At 41.7% G+C, this 21,555-nt stretch overlaps 1 protein-coding gene across 1 annotated transcript in view; it reads left to right on the top strand.

The window, feature by feature from the left end:
* Positions 1–16,056: 16,056 nt before the first annotated feature.
* The window catches only part of rfx6 (regulatory factor X, 6), a 101,277-nt gene continuing 95,778 nt past the window's right edge, over positions 16,057–21,555 (top strand). Inside the window, exons 1-6 of the mRNA XM_068018374.1 lie at positions 16,057–16,291; positions 17,009–17,162; positions 17,515–17,638; positions 17,975–18,036; positions 18,435–18,512; positions 21,114–21,141. Of these exons, the coding sequence (XP_067874475.1) occupies positions 16,057–16,291; positions 17,009–17,162; positions 17,515–17,638; positions 17,975–18,036; positions 18,435–18,512; positions 21,114–21,141 (681 nt within the window). The remainder of the gene's footprint in view (positions 16,292–17,008; positions 17,163–17,514; positions 17,639–17,974; positions 18,037–18,434; positions 18,513–21,113; positions 21,142–21,555) is intronic.

The following is a 21,555-nucleotide window of genomic DNA, read 5'->3' as shown; positions in this document are numbered from 1 at the left end:
AGGTCGAGAAGGCTGAGGAGGGTTGGTGCACTATTATGATGGTGCTTCTATATTTTTTGTTACTTTTTTTTGAGGACATTGTTTTATGTGGGAAAACTGAAACGGATTCCATGGATGCTTTTTTCACTGGGGTCATCAGAAGGTCTTTTGGATTTGGTTTGTAAACAACCCTTTACTGGAAGTTACCTGTCTTCAGATATATACCCAACAAGGGTTTTTTTTAACATGGGGAAGATGTTTACAGAGAAGTGACAGGTCAAGATTTATAGGGGCCATGAGGCATGACTCTTGAGATTGTTTTTGGTTTCCCTTTGGACAGTGGGGTTTGGACAGTGCTCTGAAAGGAGTTTAAGTACCAACCTGCCAAAGAAAAAACCCCAGATCAGCCTTTTTTCATCTCTTTGAAAAGCCTGCCAGTTTTTCCATCTCTTTGAGAAGCTCTTAGAAGTGAGTGTAAGAAATAGAGAAATTGATGCTGCATTCCTCCTGAAAAGCCTGCCAGAAACCCCTGTTGCTGCATTTCTTCTGGAAAGCCTGCCAAACTGATCCTCAACGTCGCCAGCAAAGAACTGTTCTAGGAAGATCCCAGAAACATTCATTGGAGCGCCAAACCAAAAAAGTGACAACTGACGTTTTTCCATGTCTTCTGTTTTTTTCTTCAAGAATTAGAAAGTATTTGGCCAAAGTATTCTTTTTTGTCTTTTTTGTAACAGAGCTCTGAAAAGAAAATCTCTTTTTTTTGATTAACTGTGTGTGTGTGTGTGTGTGTGTGTGTGTGTGTGTGTGTGTGCGCGTGTGAGGGACTAAGGTAAAAGGGAACTTTCATATTTCACTCTGTGTGTTAATACTTTGCTTTGTTACCCGTTATGTCTTGTTTTAGAATAAACTGATATTTTTGTTGTTTATTAAAGAAACCTGGTTGGTGTATTTTATTTTGGGATAAAGAGTCGTCTATGATTGACTGTATCAGTAACTGGGTAAACATTTAAATATATGTTGTGACCTGTGGAGAAATGGAACTAGAAAAGACAGTGCACTCCTCCCGCCTTGGTCATAACAACACCTCGATCACAATCACAAAGGGTGCAAGTTCTCTTTGGACAGTTACATTTCAGTATTCAAGAAATATTAGAACTTTTAGTTTTGAAGAGCACTGTAGTGTTGGGGTAATAATTGTAAGTACTTATCTCCATATAAATCACACTTAGTTTTGCTATATACTATATATCCAAATTCATGTGTTTTTTTTTAAATGCATCTGGCACATGCCTGATAGGAAATGTTAGAGAGTGTTTGATGTGTTTGATTAATGTGGGAAAGTATATGCACACATACTGGGCATAAGTCACACTGTCTAACTCCAACTTCACATTCTTTAGAATACAACCAATCACAAAACACTAAAGCAGTCACAAACACAGGTGGCACACTGCATTGTCTCTCAAAATCGTCCATTCACAATATAGGAACAAATTCCATTCCTTAAAAATGTGGACACACTGTCCTTCATTGATAACTTTGCCCCTCATGTAGAGGAGTTTTGCCAGCCAAGTGGAGGCCGGTTTCAATGTGTGTGGTGTTATGACAAGGTGAGGAAGGTGTCTAGGGGTCTTTTGCTGTCTTCACCTGGTCTTATAGTAACAGGGTTTTATTTTTTAAACACACTGTGTTTTGAGCTCCCCCTTTGTGAAGCCTTGTTCACAGCTTTCCAATTATAAGGCAAAGAAATGAGCACACCAGGTTTTCGTTAGGTTTAAAGAAGAAAAGTGAAATTTACTAAACCTTAAACTTAAACTCTAATATGGTTAACACCTACGGATATACAATGCGCCCACACTAGCATGCACACGTGATACATACATGCAAATAGGGACAGAAAAGAGAAGAAAAATATAATGGAGAGATTTGAGGCAGTCTCTAAAAGGGGATTTCTTGTTACTGTTTCCGTGTTTCCAGCTCGCCGTAGAGTCCTTGATTGTAGACAGCTCTTACTTTTCCTTGGGACCCAGCATTCTTTTTAAACCTTGTTCACTGTAGGAAACTTTTCTCTCTTAGGGTTCATGTGTCTTCAATGGCTTCTGAAGCTGGTGAGAGCAAGATAAGAGCAGACCGGAGAGAGGTGTTCTCAGTCCAGGAGCTAACAGCCTTCTGATTTCAAATCTGTGGCAATTTCAAAAAAACAACAGGCAGCAAGCCATGTGGCTAAAACTGGTCTGACCACTTCTTCTGTGTATTGGGGAAGCAAAAGACTGGGTCCCTTTTGTTCCAACACTGTCTGTTACTATGCAAATGTCTTTCCAGTCAAGGGCTTGCAATTTTAAGTTTTAATGTTCATATGGCAAAATCATGTGTGCCTCAATCTTGGCAGGTGGGGAGTTTGCCTGACAGCAGAGAGTTAAATCCCTGAAATTGATGTTGGGTCGGGTTAGGAACATAGGAACAGTCCGCCATTCAGCCCGTTGAGCCTGCTTCGCCATTCAACTAGATCATGGCTGATCATCTACCTCAAAACCACATTCCCATGCTATCCCCATCTTGAACATGCTTGATGATTGAGCCTCCATAGCACCTCTGGGGTAGAGAATTCCACAGATTCACCACCCTCTGAGTAAAGAAATTGCTCCTCATCTCAGTCTTAAATGACCCACCCCTTATTCTGAGACTATGTCCCCTGGTTCCAGACTTACTAGCCAGGAAAAATATCCTATCCAAATCCACCCCGTCATGCCCTGTAAGAATTTTGTAAGTTTCAATGAGATCACCTCTCATTCTTCAAAATGCTAGAGAATACAGGCCCAGTTTCCTCAATCTCTCCTGATAAGACAATCCTGCCATCCCAGTGATTAGTCTGATGAACCTTCGTTGCACTCCCTCTATGGCAAGTATATCCTTCCTTAGATGAGGAGACCAAAACTGTACCCAATACTCTAGGTGAAGTATCACCAAGGCTCTATAAAATTGCAGCAGGACTTCTTCATTCCTGTACTCAAAACCCCTTGCAATGAAGACCAACATACCATTTGCTTTCTTAATTGCTTGCTGCACCTGCATGCTAGTTTTTAGTGACTCATGAACCAGGACACCCAGACCCCTTCGGACATCAACATTTCCCAACCTTTCACCATTTAACAAATACTTTGCATTTCTATTTTTTCTTTCTACCAAAGTGGATCACTTCACAGTTATTCAACTTATATTCTATCTGCCATGTTCTTGCTTATTCACTTAGCCTGCCCAAGTCCTCTTGAAGCTTCCGTGCATCCTTTTCAGAACTTACGTTCCTATCTAGTTTTGTGTCATCAGCAAATTTGGAAATATTACATTTGATCCCCACATTTTATATAGCTTGTGAACAGCTGTGGCCTCAGCACGAATCCTTGCAGTACCATACCTGTAACTGCCTGCCATCCTGACAATGACCCTTTTATTCCTACTCTGCTTTCTGTCTGTTAACCAATTCTCAATCCATAGCAATACATTACCCCCAATCCCATGTGCTCTAATTTTGTTTACTATTTTCCTGCATGGGACCTTATCAAAAGCCTTCTGAAAATCCAAATACACCATATCCACTAGTTTTCCTTTATGTATGCATCCTCTGAGTAAGATCCTCAGAAAATTCCAACAGGTTTGTCAAACATGATTTCGCTTTCATAAATCTGCCCAATCTTATCATTATTTTCGAAGTGTCTAGTTATCACATCAGCTGACATTAAACAACCCTCTTCTGGCTTTTCGCAGGGAGGGTTCCAAGGCCAGTGGGAAACCCAATTGGATTCTGTGGGAAACCAACTGAGCCAATTAAAAAGGCAATAGAGCCTTTTAAACCCTGGATTCATTTATTCCCAACCAGTGCATGGGTTCCATGCTGTGTCTGCACCTTGCCAAGTTGCAGAAGGCGTGTGCACAGGGCCATTATTGAGTGAAACTGACCTGATAACCACAATATAGACGCTGACAGGAGCAGTTCTTTCAGACTAAATTCACTGATTGCTTTGTAAGTATGTCCCAGGTATCCAGAGAGCTGCCATGACTCTTTCATTCTTTAGCAGTCTTAAGTTCCCAAGGCATTCTCTCCACCAGACAACCTTAGCGGTTGGCTCCTGGGAGACAAGGGATACCCACTCACTCAAGATCTGGCTCCTGTCCTCAGTGAGGAACACCAACACAGAGGCACAGGAAAGGTACAACAGGACTTTGGCTTGCTCGAAATACAGTTCTGCTGCCTTGACTGATCTGGAGGTTCCCTTCAATATGCCCAAGCAAGGGTCTGCAGGATTGTTGTGGTCTGCTGTGCCCTTCACAACATGGTGCTGTGGACAGGACAGGAGCTGGTGTAAGATGAAGGAGGAGAGTATCAGGTATTCTTGGAGGAGAAGGAGCATCATTATGTCCCGTTAGTGCCTGCAGGCACAGACCTGCTAGGCAGAGAAGCCTGTGATGCCCTCATCCAGGCATGCTTCACCTGTAAAGTGTGCTTGCAGAATTTGCTAGCTTTCTATCAATGCAAATGTCTGAGACATAATGGCATTCATGCTAGAGATGGAAGCCTCCATTTTTTGTGCAAGGGTGCACACTGCCTCTGGAAATTCAGACAGAAGCACACACATTTCCCTTTGCTGCTCCACAAGTACCCTTTTATTGGATGACCCCTGAGGCTCAGTGTCTGTATCCAGCTGAGCTAAGCTTGAAGTGTCCTGTGCCCTCTGACAGGAATTCTTCGCTGCTGTCCCTGTCTCCAGCACTTGCTCCTGCTCACATAGGAACATAGGAGCAGGAGTAGGCCATTCAGCCCATTGAACCTGCCCCACCATTCAGTACAATCATGGCTGATCTTCCACTTCAATGCCCTTTACCCACATTATCCTCCTATCCCCATATGTCGTTTGTACTTAGAAATCTGTCAATCTCTGCTTTAAACATACTCAATGACTGAGCTTCCACAGCTCTCTGGGGTAGAGAATTCCAAAGATTCACAACCGTCTGAGTAAAGAAATTTCCCCTCATCTCTGTCCGAAATGACTTCCCCCTTATTTTGAAATTGTGTCCCCTGGTTCCAGACTCCCCAACCAGGGGAAACATCTTAGCTGCATCTACCCTGTCTATCCCTTTAAGTATTTTGTAGGTTTCAAGGAGATCACCTCTCATTCTTCAAAACTCTAGAAAATACAGGCCCAGTTTCTCCAATCTCTCTTCATAGGACAGTCCCGCCATCCCAGGAACAAGTCTGGCGAACCTTTGTTGTACTCCCTCTATGGTATAATATCCTTCCTAAGATAAGGATACCAAAACTGCACACAGTACTCCAGGTGCGGTCTAACCAAGGTTCTATACAATTGAAGCAAGACTTCACTACTCCTGTACTCAAATCCCCTTGCGATAAAGGCTAAAATACCATTTGCCTTCTTAAGTGCTTGCTGCACCTGCATGTTAGCTTTAAGTGACTTATTGACAAAGACACCCAGGTCCCTTTGTACATCTACACTTTCTACTCTTATCACTTAAGAAATACTCTGCACATTTATTCCTCCTGCCAAAGTGGATAACCTCACATTTTTCCCCATTATATTCCATCTGTCACATTCTTGCCCACTCATTAAGTTTGTCCAATTCCCCTTGAAGCCTCTTTCCATCTTCCTTACAACACACATTTCCACCTAATTTTGTGTCATCCGCAAACTTGAAAATACTACATTTGATCCCCACATCCAAATCATTGATATATATTGTGAACAGTTGGGGCCCAAGCACTGATCCCTGTGGTACCCCACTAGTCACAACCTGCCAACGTGAGAATGACCCGTTTATTCCTTCATTCTGCTTTCTGCCCGTTATCCAATCCTTAATCCATGCCAGTGTATTACCTCCTATTGCATGTGCTTTAATTTTGCTAGCTAACCTCCTGTGGGAGAGTTTATCAAAAGCCTTCTGAAAATCCAAATATGCCACGTCCACCAATTCCCCTTTATCAATTCTGTTAGTAACATCCTCAAAAAACTCCAACAGGTTCATCAAATATGATTTCCCATTCATAAATCCATGTTGACTATCCCCAATCAGATCATTATTATCCGTGTCCATTTATCACATCCTTTAGAATAGATTCTAGTGATGTACTCCTCACCCTGTGCTACCCTTTCTATCTGAGATGCTGGATCAACTGAGGTGTGTGTATCTGCGCAGGTGGAGGGTGTGCAAGAGTCATGTGATGGTGCATCTTCAGAGTGCTAGTCCTCTGAGGACTCCTTGAACTCCTCCCTCATCTCCTCCATTGGCACTATCAATGCACCTGTGGAAGATGAAGACATGAGTTAGGGCCGAACGGAGGTGAAATAGGATTCCAAGTTACCATTGTGCTGACCATGACATTTAATGATTCAACATGAGTGACAGTTAAGTGCCAAGTGACAATTTTTCATCTAATGCTGTCACCAGGTCTCTAAGCCACCCCCATCCATCCATTGCTAACAGCCTGTACTACAGTCATCCTGTCAATCTTCAGGGCTTCTTCCTCCATCACAGTCAGGGTGGCCATGGCTGCAGCTCCACCCACAGTTTCCTGCCTCTCTCTGGAGCTGTGGGCTCTCCTCTCCAGCAATGAGAAAAGGCAGAGAGTTAGGAGTGTGAGAAGTGAACTTCTGGCTGAGGATGGACGGTGAACATTTGAGGAAGGTGACTGTGAGGAATAGGTGTGAGAGGGCAATAGAATGAGGGTGAGTGTGAATGTAGGTTGCTTATATGGAAATTTGAGGAGGAAGCTGGAAAGATAGGAATGTGTGTGACAGTACAGTATGTCGGTCAGGGGAGTGCTGTACAGGAGAATGCTGGGGAGGTGAGAGAGTGATGGTTGCCAGCTGAGAGTAACAGGACACTCACTTTGCCAGACCTTTTCGGCACTGGATTTAGGTTCTCAGCACCACACTTCAGCTGCTGAAGCCATGCATGCTTGGTGAAGAGGAAAAGGGCTTCTCTTTGTGTCTTCACTGCATCAATCATCACCTGAAGGGACAAGACTGAGATTTCGGGGGGTTCCACGTATTTCCTCCATTCTCCAGTTCTTCGCACCTTTCAACTGCTGTCCTGAATGCTGCAATCACTACTTCCACTGTAAGTACTGCCAGGGTCCTTTGAGGCACAGTGTGGCTTTCATGCAGAGAGATCGACCATTGACATGCTGTTCTTCCTTCGTCAGATACAGGAGAAATGCCGCGAACAACAGATGCCCCTCTACATTGCTTTCATTGATCTCACCAAAGCCTTTGACCTCGTCAGCAAACGTGGTCTCTTCAGACTACTAGAAAAGATCGGATGTCCACCAAAGCAACTAAGTATCATCACCTCATTCCATGACAATATGAAAGGCACAATTCAGCATAGCGGCACCTCATCAGACCCCTTTCCTATCCTGAGTGGCGTGAAACAGGGCTGTGTTCTTACACCCACACTGTTTGGGATTTTCTTCTCCCAGCTGCTCTCACATGCGTTCAAGTCTTCAAAAGAAGGAATTTTCCTCCACACAAGATCAGGGGGCAGGTTGTTCAAAATTGCCCGTCTAAGAGCGAAGTCCAAAGTACGGAAAGTCCTCATCAGGGAACTCCTCTTTGCTGACGATGCTGCATTAACATCTCACACTGAAGAGTGTCTGCTGAGTCTCATCGACAGGTTTGCAGCTGCCTGCAACAAATTTGGCCTAACCATCAGCCTCAAGAAAATGAACATCATGGGATAGGACGTCAGAAATGCTCCATCCATCAATATCGGCGACCACGCTCTGGAAGTGGTTCAAGAGTTCACCTACCTAGGCTCAACTATCACCAGTAACCAGTCTCTTGATGCAGAAATCAACAAACGCATGGGAAAGGCTTCCACTGCCATGTCCAGACCGGCCAAGAGAGTGTGGGAAAATGGCACACTGACATGGAACACAAAAGTCCGAGTGTATCAAGCCTGTGTCCTCAGTACCTTGCTCTATGGCAGCGAGGCCTGGACAATGTATGTCAGCCAAGTGCGATGTCTCAATTCATTCCATCTTCGCTGCCTCCGGAGAATCCTTGGCATCAGGTGGCAGGATCGTATCTCCAACACAGAAGTCCTTGAGGTGGCCAACATCCCCAGCTTATACACACTACTGAGTCAGCGGCGCTTGAGCTGGCTTGGCCATGTGAGCCACATGGAAGATGGCAGGATCCCCAAAGACACATTGTACAGCGAGCTCGCCACTGGTATCAGACCCACCGGCCGTCCATGTCTCCGCTTTAAAGACGTCTGCAAACGCGACATGAAGTCCTGTGACATTGATCACAAGTTGTGGGAGCCAATTGCCAGTGATCGCCAGAGCTGGCAGGCAGCCATAAAGGCGGGGTTAAAGTGTGGCAAGTCGAAGGGATTTAGCAGTTGGCAGGAAAAAAGACAGAAGCGCAAGGGGAGAGCCAACTGTGTAACAGCCCCGACAAACAATTATTTTTGCAGCACCTGTGGAAGAGTCTGTCACTCTAATATTGGCCTTCATAGCCACTCCAGGCGCTGCTCCACAAACCGCTGACCACCTCCAGGCGCTTACCCATTGTCTCTCGAGACAAGGAGGCCAAAGAAGAAGAAGACTGCCAGGGTCCTTTTAAACAGAGATTAAAATAAAAAATAAAAATAAAATAAAATAAAATTCTTCACTGTTTCTTTGGCCGGAAGTTTCCCAGCCCTTTGGAGGCAGGAGGGCATGGAAAATTGAAACTCCATGAGTCAGGTCATCTCCACAGTGTCTTCCTGCCTCCAAGCAGTTTTCCCAGTGGGAGGCTCCCACTGTAGCTACCTGCACAACAGTTGTGGGTAGATGATTAAGGCACTTAAAAGAGCAATTAAGGCTTAATTTTGGATAGAGTTGAAATTTTGTGAACAGTGCACGGGCCCCTGCTGTGATCGGAGCCTTGAAACTTCTAAGGCTGTTGAACAGCTCACCGACAATAAATGGCAAAGCTGCTCTCTGCCTATACTGCAGCCTTGCCATTGAGTTCTGAAATAGTGAAAATGGATATGATGTTCTCGGGACTGGAGTGAGGTTTAGCTGAGTTTAGTGAGGAATATGAAGCAAAGACTGAGACAGAGGCAACACGCTGTTGAACTTCATGGAGTCTTTATTCTGTTTTATTTTCACTTTCTTTTTCAGTTCCCTTTGCTGTCTCATGTGTGCATGGTAGCCTCAAGTGAACAATATGTACAATGCAATTCTCAAACCTCCCCTTCTTAGTAAATGAGAGACACAGCATGCTTCAATGGTTTGTTTCTAAAAGTGTAAACAATAAACTTAAACATAAATAGTTCACTTCGTAACATAGTCACTTCAGTGTGGTGGGCATGTTCTCTCATGAGTAGGATATCATCTGACATCATATGTAGTTTCTTTTGACTCATGTTCTTCATCTGAGGTGTCAATGTCTGAATTGGATTCAATGCTTGCGAGTGGTGTTTTCAGTGATTTGAAGAATGATGCGTTTCTTGTAATGATTTGTGAACTGCGCTTAGCAGTGATCATTGAACCTTTTGTGTTGGTCACAACAAATGGTTGGCTGCAATAAGGGTTTGTTTGTTTTCCAACATGACCATCATGTTTTACAAGTACTTTATCTTCTGGCTTTAGCGGTGTTGCTCTATATTTCATGTTTTGCTCTGCATTTCTTTTCATTCGATCCTTCTGTTCTGGATCACGTTCACGTACATGTTGATCATTCGCTCCGCAGGGTAGCTCAGGAAAATGTATGCGCTTAGGATATGCATAGATGAGTGTAGCTGGAGGTTTTCCAGTTGTCAAGTGAGGGGTCGCTCTGTAATTATGATGAAGATGATATAGTTCTTATTTCCATGACTTGTTCTCAGCTGTAGCCGTACGTATCACTTCTTTCAAGGTTTGCAAAATCTCTCAACTTCTCCATTAGCCCTTGGCCAATGGGGTGTGATTTTCCGATGAGTTAACCCTAGGTAGTTTGCGAATTTTCTCAACTCATCACTGTTGAATGGGTGTCTATTGTCAGTTCTTACCATTTGAGGGATTCCAAACAAGGCGAAGATCTGTTCAAGCTTTGGGATAACTTGCTTTGGTTGAAGTTGACGTAACTAATTCAAAAATTGGGAATCCGCTGTTGCGTCAGTGAGAACAAGCAGGTGTTCACCTGTAGGCAAATCTGTGGAGTCAATGCTAACTTCAGTCCATGGTCCTGGAGATAGTTTGGACATCTTGAGAGGATCATGAAAATTTGAGATTGTGGTTCCTTGACATGGAGTTTTTTGGTTTTGGCAATTCCCTGGTTTCTTCATGTGCTATATTGACAACACGCCCCCCTCAATGAGTGTGAAATGGTAATACTGTTGTTGTTTAATACAGATCAAATGTAATTGTAACAGTGAGCTCATTTTAAACATTATGAAGACCTTGGAGTGAGTGAACAATTTTGTTGTAGACGCTTTCTCAATCACGTCTTTCCAGTTTCATGATTCCACAACTGTCATAAATAGTTGCAATGCCTCATCTTGTTTTGCTGCTGCTTTGATGTCAGCTAGTTTTAGCACCGCATTTAGATTTACATAGTTAAGATGTTGTTCAGTAACCATTTCCTCACGACTATTAGGACCAATTCTTGGCAATGGATGTCGCAAAAGGTAGCCCGCTGGGTTCAGCTTGCTTGGCTGATACTCAACATGGAACTTATGCTCTTGTAGTTTGAATATCCAACATTCTATTCGGGTGGGTGGTTTGCTATGTGGATTGTTGAACAAGCTCACCAGTGGTCTAAGATCTGTTATTACTTTAAATTCGCCTCCATATAAGTAAAGATGAAAGTGTAAAATACCCCATGTGATTGAAAGCGCTTCCCTCTTTGTGGATAACGTTGCTCTACAGGCATTAGTGATCTGCTTGCCATCGCAATGATTGATGGGTTACCTGTCTTGTCTTTCTGTACAAGGACTGCACCTAAGCCAACCGGACTTGCATCCATGACTAGTTGGGTAGTTTTCTCAGGGTCAAAATAGGCATTTGTGCAACTTGCTGACAAATGTCGTTGATCTGGTATACTGCCTGCTTGTGTGATTTGGTCCATTCCCACTTGGTGGTCTCTTTTGTCAGACCGTGTAGGGGGGCAGATAGTGCAGCAAGACCAGGAATGAAACAACTACAGTACGTGATGAATCCTGGCAGACTCTAGACTTCTTGCATGCTTAGAGGATCTGCAGCATGTACAATGGCTTCCACTTTCCGTGGATCTGGTGATCCTCCTTCACCACTGAACACATGACTGGAGAATTCAATTCTGTTTTTATTAAACAAACACTTGTCTTTGTTCAAGGTGAGGTTACATTCTCTGAGACCTTTTAGGCAGTTCTGATGAAAGGTCACAGACCTGAAACATTAACTCTGTTTCTCTCTCCACATATACTGCCAAACCTGCTGAGTATTTCCAGCACTTTTTGTTTTTATTCCTGAAGTTTGTTGAATGTTTTGTCTTCAATGACATTGATAGACACTCCTGTATCTATGATAGCATCTATATCAGAGCAGCCAATGGTCACTGTCACACATGGCTATTTGCTGTGTCTGAGAACTCAAAAGTATGTTCAGGGTCATCTACCTCTACTTTGGCTACATTCTGTCACCTTATTCCTGTGGTATGCATACATGACACCCTTTTGTTGGCATTAGTCTTAGTTGTTGATTTTGCTGATGAGCGACAAACATGAACAAAGTGGTTGAGTTTTCCACAGGCTTTACACTGTTTACCAGCAGCAGAACACTTTGTCTGGTGTGGGTAAGAACCACCATAGCGGGATACATTCTTCGGATAAATCACAACTCTATGAAATGGTTGCTGTTGCTTTGCAGGTGGTTGCCTGGCACATGAATGACGAATAATGTTAATAGAAGTTGGATTTGGAATGTGGTCAATACTGTTAACAGCCTCAACTTCAGTAGCTCTGGATTCTGACAGCAATAGTGATCTTCGTAACTCCAACAGCTCTGACAGCTTTCTGTCTTTCTCAAGTGCCTTTTGGCATAGTTAACTGGAGAGATAGCCTTCAATTATTTGTGTTTTGATTTTCCATTCAACATGTTCAACATCATCAAATTGGTTGCTAGTTGCCTCAATCACATGCAATATTGGTCAATTGTCTCGTTTCCTTCTTGCTTAGTACATTAGAAGACAATGGTTTCATATATGGTGTTTTTCTTAGCTGTAAAATAGGTCGTCAGCACATTTTTTGATGAGTCGTAGTCATTTTGCTCAGGTGTAAGTATCTCAAAGATATCTTCTAATTCTTCACCTCCATATTGTAGCAGTAAGGCCTTTTTCCTTTTGTCATCTATGATTGCAAAACCTGCCATTGTGCCTCTGAAACATGCAGCCACTTTCGCCAATGAGGGGATACGGATGATGGCTCTGAATATACATCAAATGGTGGTAGGTTGGGCATAGACAATGTCATATTGATCAGCAATGCAGTAATAGTGTGTAATCAAGAATCTGGGATTGCATTCCTTTCAGAGGAAACTTCTTTGCAAAGATCCAAGATTATATATATATATTTTTTGATAGGATATTTATTTTGGAGAGATCAGTCTGTCCGTATACACTGTACAACTTCCTATGTGTCATTCTAACAAAGTCTCCAACTGAAAATGTTGTCTTCAGAAAAGCAGCCAAAAACCTTCCAAAAATTTCATACCTGAAAGCAATGTTTCCTATTTTGCACCATCCATTTTCTATTTACCTCATTGCCATTGTGAGTTCTCGGGACTGGAGTGAGGTTTAGCCAAGTTTAGTAAGAAAAATGAGGCATTGACTGAGACAGAGACAGCAAACTGTTGAACATAATGGTGCCTTCTTTATTCTGTTTTAATTTCACTTTCTCTATTAGCTCCCTCTGCAGGCTCATATGTGCATGGGAGCCGCAAGTGAACAATATGTACAATGCAATTCTCAAAACACTGGAATGGATATCTCCGATGACTATATTTTTCAGCTGCTCCATGGATGCTAATGGCAGCTACATGCCTCCCTGCCACTCCTTTATTCTGGCAATCAGCTGTGCTCTCACTGGTCGCACATTGAAGGTTGCCGGCTTTGAATAGAGTGTCCTGTGCTCCCACCTTTGGAGCTGACCCACTGTCCCTAATTGGTCAGCGGATGTGGAGGTTGCCTGTTAATTGACTGCCACTTGGAAGATCTTCCCTGCCAGCAGACCACTGACCCAAGTAGGGTTGGGACCTGGAGATGGTTCTGATGCCCAGAAGTTTTATAAATGCAGAAGATTCTGCCAATAAGGTGCATCATCCTGCCCGCCCTCACTGATTGGTCAGGGAATTAGGAGGCAGGATGATAATTACATTGCTCTGGGAAAGAGCAAGGCAAAGGCACACAAATTAGTTAATCAGGTTCTGCCCATGGTTTTTACCAATAATGATGGATTTAACGATCCAAGAGATGGCAAAATAATCAGATTACAGAGCAAAAAATAAGTACGAAGATGGAGAGAATAAAAAGTTAGAGGAGAAAAATAAATAATAGTTGGGAGAAAGGCAGGTTTCAGAAAGCAAAGTTGTATTAATGGCAAAACCAATGGTTGGCATCCTTTCATCTATGAAAGATGATTGGTACACAGTAAACAGTCCATTTTGGTGGGGTGTCTTTTCTTGGTGCACCTTTGTTGATGGCTGTGAAGTCCAATCCTTGAGAGGCAGGTTCTGCCACAAGTGCCGCACGTGAAGCTGCCAGGTGATGCTGTGAGTTGTTGTTTTTGACATTGGTGCTTATTGCCAAGCTGCTGTACCAACTGATTCCCAGGTGTGATAGTCAACATTTAGGACCTTCATGTCACACTTGCAAGCATCCTTGAAGCAGAGCTTAGGGCGCCCCACTGGTCATCTGGCCCTGACTACCTCACCATACAGAAGGTCCTTGGGTATGTGACCATCTTCTATCCTGTGGATGTGTCTGATCCAGTGAAGCTGCTCTGTTTGATTAGTGCCCACACATTTGGGAGCTCTGCTTTTGAGATGACTGCCGCATTTGTGATTTTGTCCTGCCAGGATATACCCATAATGCGCTGCAGACAATGAAGATGGAAATTATTGAGCTTCTTTTCCTGGTAGATGTAAGTTGCTCATTTTTCACAGCCATTCGGGAAGGTGCTAACAACACAGGCTTTATAAACCATCAGCTTGTTCCTAAGGGTCAGCTTGGTGTTATCCCATGCACGTTTCGCATGTCAGCCAAAGGTGGTAGCTGCTTTCCCTATGCGTGTATCCAGCTCTGCATCAAGGGACAGATTGTCACCATGGACCCAAGGTAGCAGAATTTGCTAACCACTTCCAGTGGGGTGTTATTTTAGAGTGATCAGGGGTGGAGATGCATGACCACTGTTTTCTTGACGCTGATTGTCAAGGAGAATAATTTACAGGCAAAGGACATACAGTCCATGAGTCTTTGTAGCTGAGTTTCTGTGTGAGCGACTAGCACAGCATCATCAGCCTAGAGGAGTTCTTTGATCAGCCTCACAGCTCCAGCGACCCAGGTTCAATTCTGGGTACTGCCTGTGTGGAGTTTGCAAGTTCTCCCTGTGTCTGCGTGAGTTTTCTCCGGGTGCTCCGGTTTCCTCCCACAAGCCAAAGGACTTGCAGGTTGGTAGGTAAATTGGCCATTCCTAGTATAGGTAGGTGGTAGGGAAATATAGGGGCAGGTGGGGATGTGGTAGCAATATGGGATTAGTGCAGGATTAGTATAAATGGGTGGTTGATGGTCGGCACAGACTCGGTGGGCCGAGGGGCCTGTTTCAGTGCTGTATCTCTAGAACTAAAACTAAAGGTTGTGATTTGTTTTTGTCTTTGCTTTCAGCTTGATAGATTGTAAATATTGCCGCCTGACCTAGTGTGCAAGTAGACTCCTTCCATATCTGCAAAGAAGGCCAATGTCATGAGTATGGAGAAGAAGATGCCAAACAGAGTGGGGGCTAGGACTATCTCACTCCATTCTTCACTCCAAAACCGTTGAACGTGGAGCCTTCAAACTGTACAGTGCAGTGCATGTTATCATGAAAAGAGCAGATGAGACTGAGGAGCTCTGGTATGCAGCCAATTTTAATAAATAATAGATGGAGGAAGGGCAGGTTTCAGAAATCAATGGCTTATCGTATTTTTTTTAAAGCCAGATGGATATGAGGGACATGTAATACGGACAAGTTGAAAAGTAGATATAAAATCGATGAGCAAGAAAGGAAATGAATTCTAAGTGTGTTGCTTGCTCTTTAATTTACCATCTGTGATAATCTCGTATCCGAACATTGTTCCCATGAACGACAATATTATTTTACCTTTTATCAATGTTTCCGTAGAAGTTTCAAAAAGTCAGTAATATGTTGATTTTTTTCTACGCCACTCACAAGGGTTCAGCTATCAACGGCCAGATATAAAAAGTATGATAAACACAAATCTGAATGGCACAATCAGAAATGATTGTTCCCTCCAGTTAATCATTAATATTTTTGGGGATCTGCTCTCCACATTTCCTTTAAATGATAAATAAGTGTGATTCATCACCAGGAGGTAACTGTGGGTTTAATTAACAAGGTTGAGGTAGCCACCTTCACAGTAAGAGCTCTTCAGATCAAATTCACCCATCTGCCAGTTATTGCAGACGTCGTTTTTGATATCTGCGTTGTGCAAACAAATAGGCGTGCTCGGAAAAGTTTAAATAGCTATTGTAACTGCGCACCCTGGGTTTATAGATTGTTAATCTCGGATCTAAAAATCGGGATGGTTTACCACACCACAGGAGTTTCAGTACAGCCATGGACTGTAATGATCTCAAACTGATGACTGGAAACAAAACCGAAGTGTTTTGCGACTGGGATACTGAGGATCAGATTGAAGAGTTTGTCACCGGATAATGTGAGGTACCAGAGATTGTCAATTATCCTACCTTTCCGAGAGATCATGAGTCTTTGATTTGATCTTAGCGACGCCCAATTACGGGGGAAAAGGACTCGGGCAATACATAACTCGCTCTAACGTTTGCCATGAAGATGCCCATGAAGAGGATGCCTGAAGCCCAGGGCTCATCCGTGCTTCACCTGCAGCCTCCGCACAAGCTAGCGGCTCGGATTCAGGACGAACCCTACATGACTCTGATCGGCAAACACTTGGCTTCGTTTTCGGAAGATTGTGGCGGCAGTGGAGAGCTGGGGAAGAATTCTGTGTCATTGCCTGGCTGTGGAGAGGAGGAGATTGGGGCTGACCTGGGCATTAAATCAGGTGAAATTCTGTCAGTCCTACCAACAGCTTGCTGCAAAGAATTACACTGTTATAGTACCTTCAAAAATTTGTTGGGGACGTGGTTATTTAGAGGCATTGGCATTATTCATACTTTGGGTCAAGTGCACAGGGTCTAAAGTCACAATTCCATTTAATTGAGTTTCTATCGCGATCACTATTAAAAATCAGCAGAAGAGGAGAAAGAAAGACTTAAAACTCAAAATATGTAATTTTTTTTTTGAAAACCAGTATCAATCTGAATGAGTGGGTTATTTAATTACTTAACGACACTAGTGTAATTGGCTGCAGTCATGGTAAAACCGTCAAAAAAGCGCTAATTGTACTTTAGGGTTTAAGGTTTTGAATAATATTACATAATAAAGGTGCAGAATCTTACTCTGGGGACTCATTTTGCTGTGTTTGAATAGAACCAACCTCAATAATAGAAACACAATTCTTATTGTTTTTGAAGCTAATAACATATAGACACAAAAGGTAACAAAGCCACGGCGATGAAGATAATCTGCTCTCTCCAGCAAACAGTGTAAAATAATTAAAACTTCTGTTCTCCACAAAACCAAAGAACCAAACTCTGAAATACAAATAGACGGGAAAACTCAAAAGCTTTTCTAAAATTAAACGAATGAAAAAAAAAGATGTAAATAGACTCCCGACGGACTGCGCCAAGAAGATCTTATTGTTTTCTGTTTCCACCAGAATCCGAAAATTGCAACGAAATCGCATCGTCTGAAGAAGAGGACGGGAACATTTCTGAAGAAAAGGTATTCTTAAACGAGAAACAGTGTCAGAAAAAAACGGTGACTCAGATTATCAAAGACAAGAAGAAGCAGACGCAGCTCACACTACAATGGTAAGGATGTGGCATTGGATTGAGCAGACTGTTGACACCAGAGCATTACTGGGTTAAACTCCCTCATGCGCCCCAGTTTCAGATTTGCAGATATGTAAAACAAAAATTCCGTGTGAGCGAAATCGCGATTTATTTTCTAAGTAGCAAATGAGCTTGATCACCTCTTTAATCCGTTATATTGCAGCCGAATTCGTTAAACGCCTAACAATCTGAAGTAATGGCCTCTTCTCGATCCCAGCACAACATCGCGTTTGAATTACTTGGCGCTTTGGGCATGGGGTAGCTTTGTCCCTAAGTGTGGTTAAAACTCCGAACTAACAGGTTCCTACTTTGTTAATGACTTCTTTGCCAGGTTGGAAGAAAACTACATCGTGTGTGAAGGGGTTTGTTTACCCAGGTGTATCCTCTATGCCCATTATTTAGATTTTTGTAGGAAAGAGAAATTGGAACCAGCCTGCGCAGCCACCTTCGGAAAGGTAAGACATGCTTATTGATCATTATTTATATCATCCAAGAATAAAATCAATGCTCGTTTTTAAAAGGAAACTTTTATTACTTATTCTATCACAACTAAACTTGAACTACGTCACCGTACCAGCCGACTCTCATCATCTAGTATGATCCTGATCTCGCCGAGTTGTACAATATGTTAAAGTAGACCCATAACTTTTAAAATTAAATAATTTATAAAAGGAAAATGAGCGAGCAATTTTTCCAAGTCTTTGGATAGAAGTCATGAAAAGATATAAATATATATATATATTTAATTCTTACTTCAAAAAAACCTTTTAGATCATTTTTTAAAATTTCAGACAATACGCCAGAAGTTTCCTCTCCTCACCACCAGAAGACTTGGAACAAGAGGACACTCAAAGTGAGTCAGTGAACTATCATTTTTCAGTGAGATCTGCTTGTTTCAGTTGCCAACGTGATCAACTTCATTTATTGTATAGACTTTGGACTCGTCAAACCGGGAAATGCTCTGGAAAGTTATCATCTGATTTATTAGCGGTAACTTTCTTCAGTTATTTTAACCGAGATGACATCTGTCTGTCTGATATTATCAGCTCCTGCTAAAACAAAACTATTTCCATTAAATCCTGCTGCTAGTGTCACAAACCTGTTTATCTTTCGCAGTTCCTTATGTGTCGATCGCAAAACATCCGCGAGGGGAAAGCGAATTGATGCAAGCAATCGATTTTAATGAATATAGTAGTAGCGTGTTTCCTTATTGGCTTGAAGCAAAAGTAACGTAGAAATCGTGTCTTGCAGATATCACTACTACGGAATTGGCATCAAAGAGAGCAGTGCATATTACCATTCGGTCTACTCTGGTAAAGGTTTGACAAGGTAAATTTATGTTATTTAATATCCTTTTCCCTCGTGGTTGAAAATGATTATTAGTGTAATCAGGAGCTGGCTTTATTAGTCAGCTGTGTGCTAACTTAAATTAAATTTGCCTAAGTGAAAGCTTACAGGATTAGTGCAATATCTGTGACATCAAAGTGCAATCCGCTTCTGGGCTTTAACAAACCTATTCTCAGATATTAGTGGAATTTTATATATGTGAATTACACTGAAGATCTAACATGAAGCTTTTAACTACTTTTGAGATCTTCTGCATTACTAAATGTGAATCTTGTTTGCTCAATTCTGGTGGCATGAATGAACGGCACTCCGGACAATTATGCTGCTATTTGATTATAGAATATACCTCACAGAAACAGGCCACTGGGATATACAGCACAGAAACAGGCCATTGGGCCCAACTGGTCTGTGTTGGTGTTTATACTCCACGTGAGCCCCTCCCAGCCTACTGCATCTACCCTATCTGAATAACTTTCTAAACATGTCTCCCATGTGTGTAAAAGCAAAATAATGCGGATGCTGGAACTCTGAAATGAGAACAGAAAGTGCCGGAAATACTCAGCAGGTCTGGCAGCATCTGTGGAGAGAGAACAGTTCTGATGAAGGGTCGCAGACCTGAAACGTTAACTCTGTTTCTCTCTTCACAGATGCTGCCAGACCTGCTGACTCTTTCCAGCACTTTCTGTTCTCATCTCGTGTGCATCTAGCTTCCCCTAATCACATCTATGCTATTTCCCTCAACTGCTCATGTAGTGGGGCATTTGGACTTAAAACTGGCAGTATAACTTGAGAGGCAGATTCACAATCTTAACCAGTGAGTTTACTGAAGCAAAAGATTCCACTTCGAGTAAATAATTGCACCTGTTGTATTATCTCTCTGGACTGATACAAATGAAGCTGAAGGGCTGGCATAAAGGTTTGAATGCAAAGCTTTAGTGGAGACTTGTTGCTTCAGCTTAAAGTGCTAACTGTGCAGGAGAATGGAATCATGATATTGCATCACTTCCTGTGATGACATACATAGTTGCATAAAAATATATTTAAAATGATTATATTTAACATACTAATAAATACACTACCATACCAGTACCCTCATCAGGCTTGCACAAGTATGAGTTTAACTCCTAGCTGATGCAAAATCACATTTTAAAAGTGCCATGTGCTTCACTGAGCTGACTGCACTTGCTGCAGGAAATGTGCAGCCTAGCACTGCTTTATACCCAGAGAGAAGTGAAGCTCCGGGCATGTGTGTGTTTAGATGCAATACTCCATTTCACATGCTGAACATTTTAATGTTAGTGAAGAACTGACAGCCCAGACACCTCTTTACTAATATTAAAAAGCAAAGGCCAGCAGATCAGTCAATTCTCTTGATGTTTAGCATTTATATATTTTACTTTCAAACTCTTTCTCTCTTTATCCCTCCTCAAGAAGATGTTCAATGTTTGGGGTGTGGTTCCAAAGTACTATTTACCATCTGAGATCTCACTCAAATGATCATTGTATGAGTCTGGACATTGAGTGCTACCAGCCTATTTTCCCATCTGAGTCTGCACATATGAGCCAGACCCTGTTCTGAGACATTCACAAATATGAACTTTTTACAAAAGCCGACTAGATTGTTAACAGGGGCACAGCTCTGGCTGATTTTTTCCATCCTTGACCATTTGTAGCATTCCTGCTTTCACCCTGCATAAGATCAACTAACTCAGCATAGTCCAGGAATTGAATGTGGGACTTTCTGATCTATTCAAATTTACCAACTAAACCAATGATGAAAGAAACATTTATATTAAGTTATAATGTTGTCCGTATGAAATTCAAGCAATACAAATTACCTCCTTGAGGTGGTTTTGTATCATTTATGAAAAATTTGAAGTGCTCTAAATTTTATGTCTTAACTGCAATACATCAGTTACTGTCTCCATGAGGACTGATTTACTTCAGTAGATAACTGATCCATAGGGCAGTTTATTATCTGAATGCTCTGTTTATTTACACCAATAACAACAAAATTAAAAGCTTGCATTTGTAATGCACATTTAATGTAGAAACATGCTGCAAAGTGTTTCACTGAATTCTAATATATCTTAATTGGAAATATTATATTTTAGGCACAAAATTATCAATACTTGAATTTCAGTGAACGGTTGAGAAATGTGGATCAACCTCAACACTGCCCTCCTTGACCTCCTCCTCCTCCTGTTCCTCCATCTCATTAACCTGCAATTTAAATTCAAGAACTAGTAATGCCATTTATATGTTTTTGGAGGATTTCCACAGTGACTTTTCTTAATGTAGTTTATTATGAAAAATGCAAAGCTATTGTAAAACATTGCAAAAAATAGAAGATAAGTCAGCAATATACAAAAAAAAATGAGTTTTGGGAAATTTTCAATGAGACAGTGAGAAAGATCCACCCCCTCATAAGAAATTCACCAAACGTTAATGAAACATAACACTTGAGGGCACCAACATAACACCTGTGTTTAAGCCATTTGAAAATGTCAGGTTTATAAAACTCATTTAATTGATCTTGAATAAAAGACATATAATTAGATTAATATTTTTCATTCTTCATAGGTTTTCAGGAAGCAAATTAAAAAGTGAGGTATGTATAATTCAAGCTATGTTAAGGGCCTTTGGATCTCTTTATTCTGAATCACCTGTAAATGGATAGTTATATCATTCTAAAGAAAAAAAATAAAGACAATAGTGACAGCATAAGACTTTCCATACAATTTACACTATTTTTTGGAAGCATAGTCTACAACCAGATATTTAAAGCTATTGATTTCACCATGCAGTAATTATTGAACTTGACAAAAGGCCAAAAAGCAAAGATTGTAAATAATGGATTTAAAACATGTGTGGCAGTGCTTAAGTAAATATTACACAATGTTAATGTGCAATGAAGTCTTAAAGATAAATAATTTTTTGTCAAAAATAAATGATTGCCACATTCTGCCTGTTATATGTTTTATATGTAGAATAGCAGATGGCAGGCAGTTGGGTGAGTTGGTGG

This window comes from Heterodontus francisci, chromosome 3 (assembly GCF_036365525.1).
Source record: "Heterodontus francisci isolate sHetFra1 chromosome 3, sHetFra1.hap1, whole genome shotgun sequence".
Lineage (NCBI taxonomy): Eukaryota > Metazoa > Chordata > Chondrichthyes > Heterodontiformes > Heterodontidae > Heterodontus > Heterodontus francisci.
This window is presented reverse-complemented; position numbering and strand designations above follow the sequence as displayed.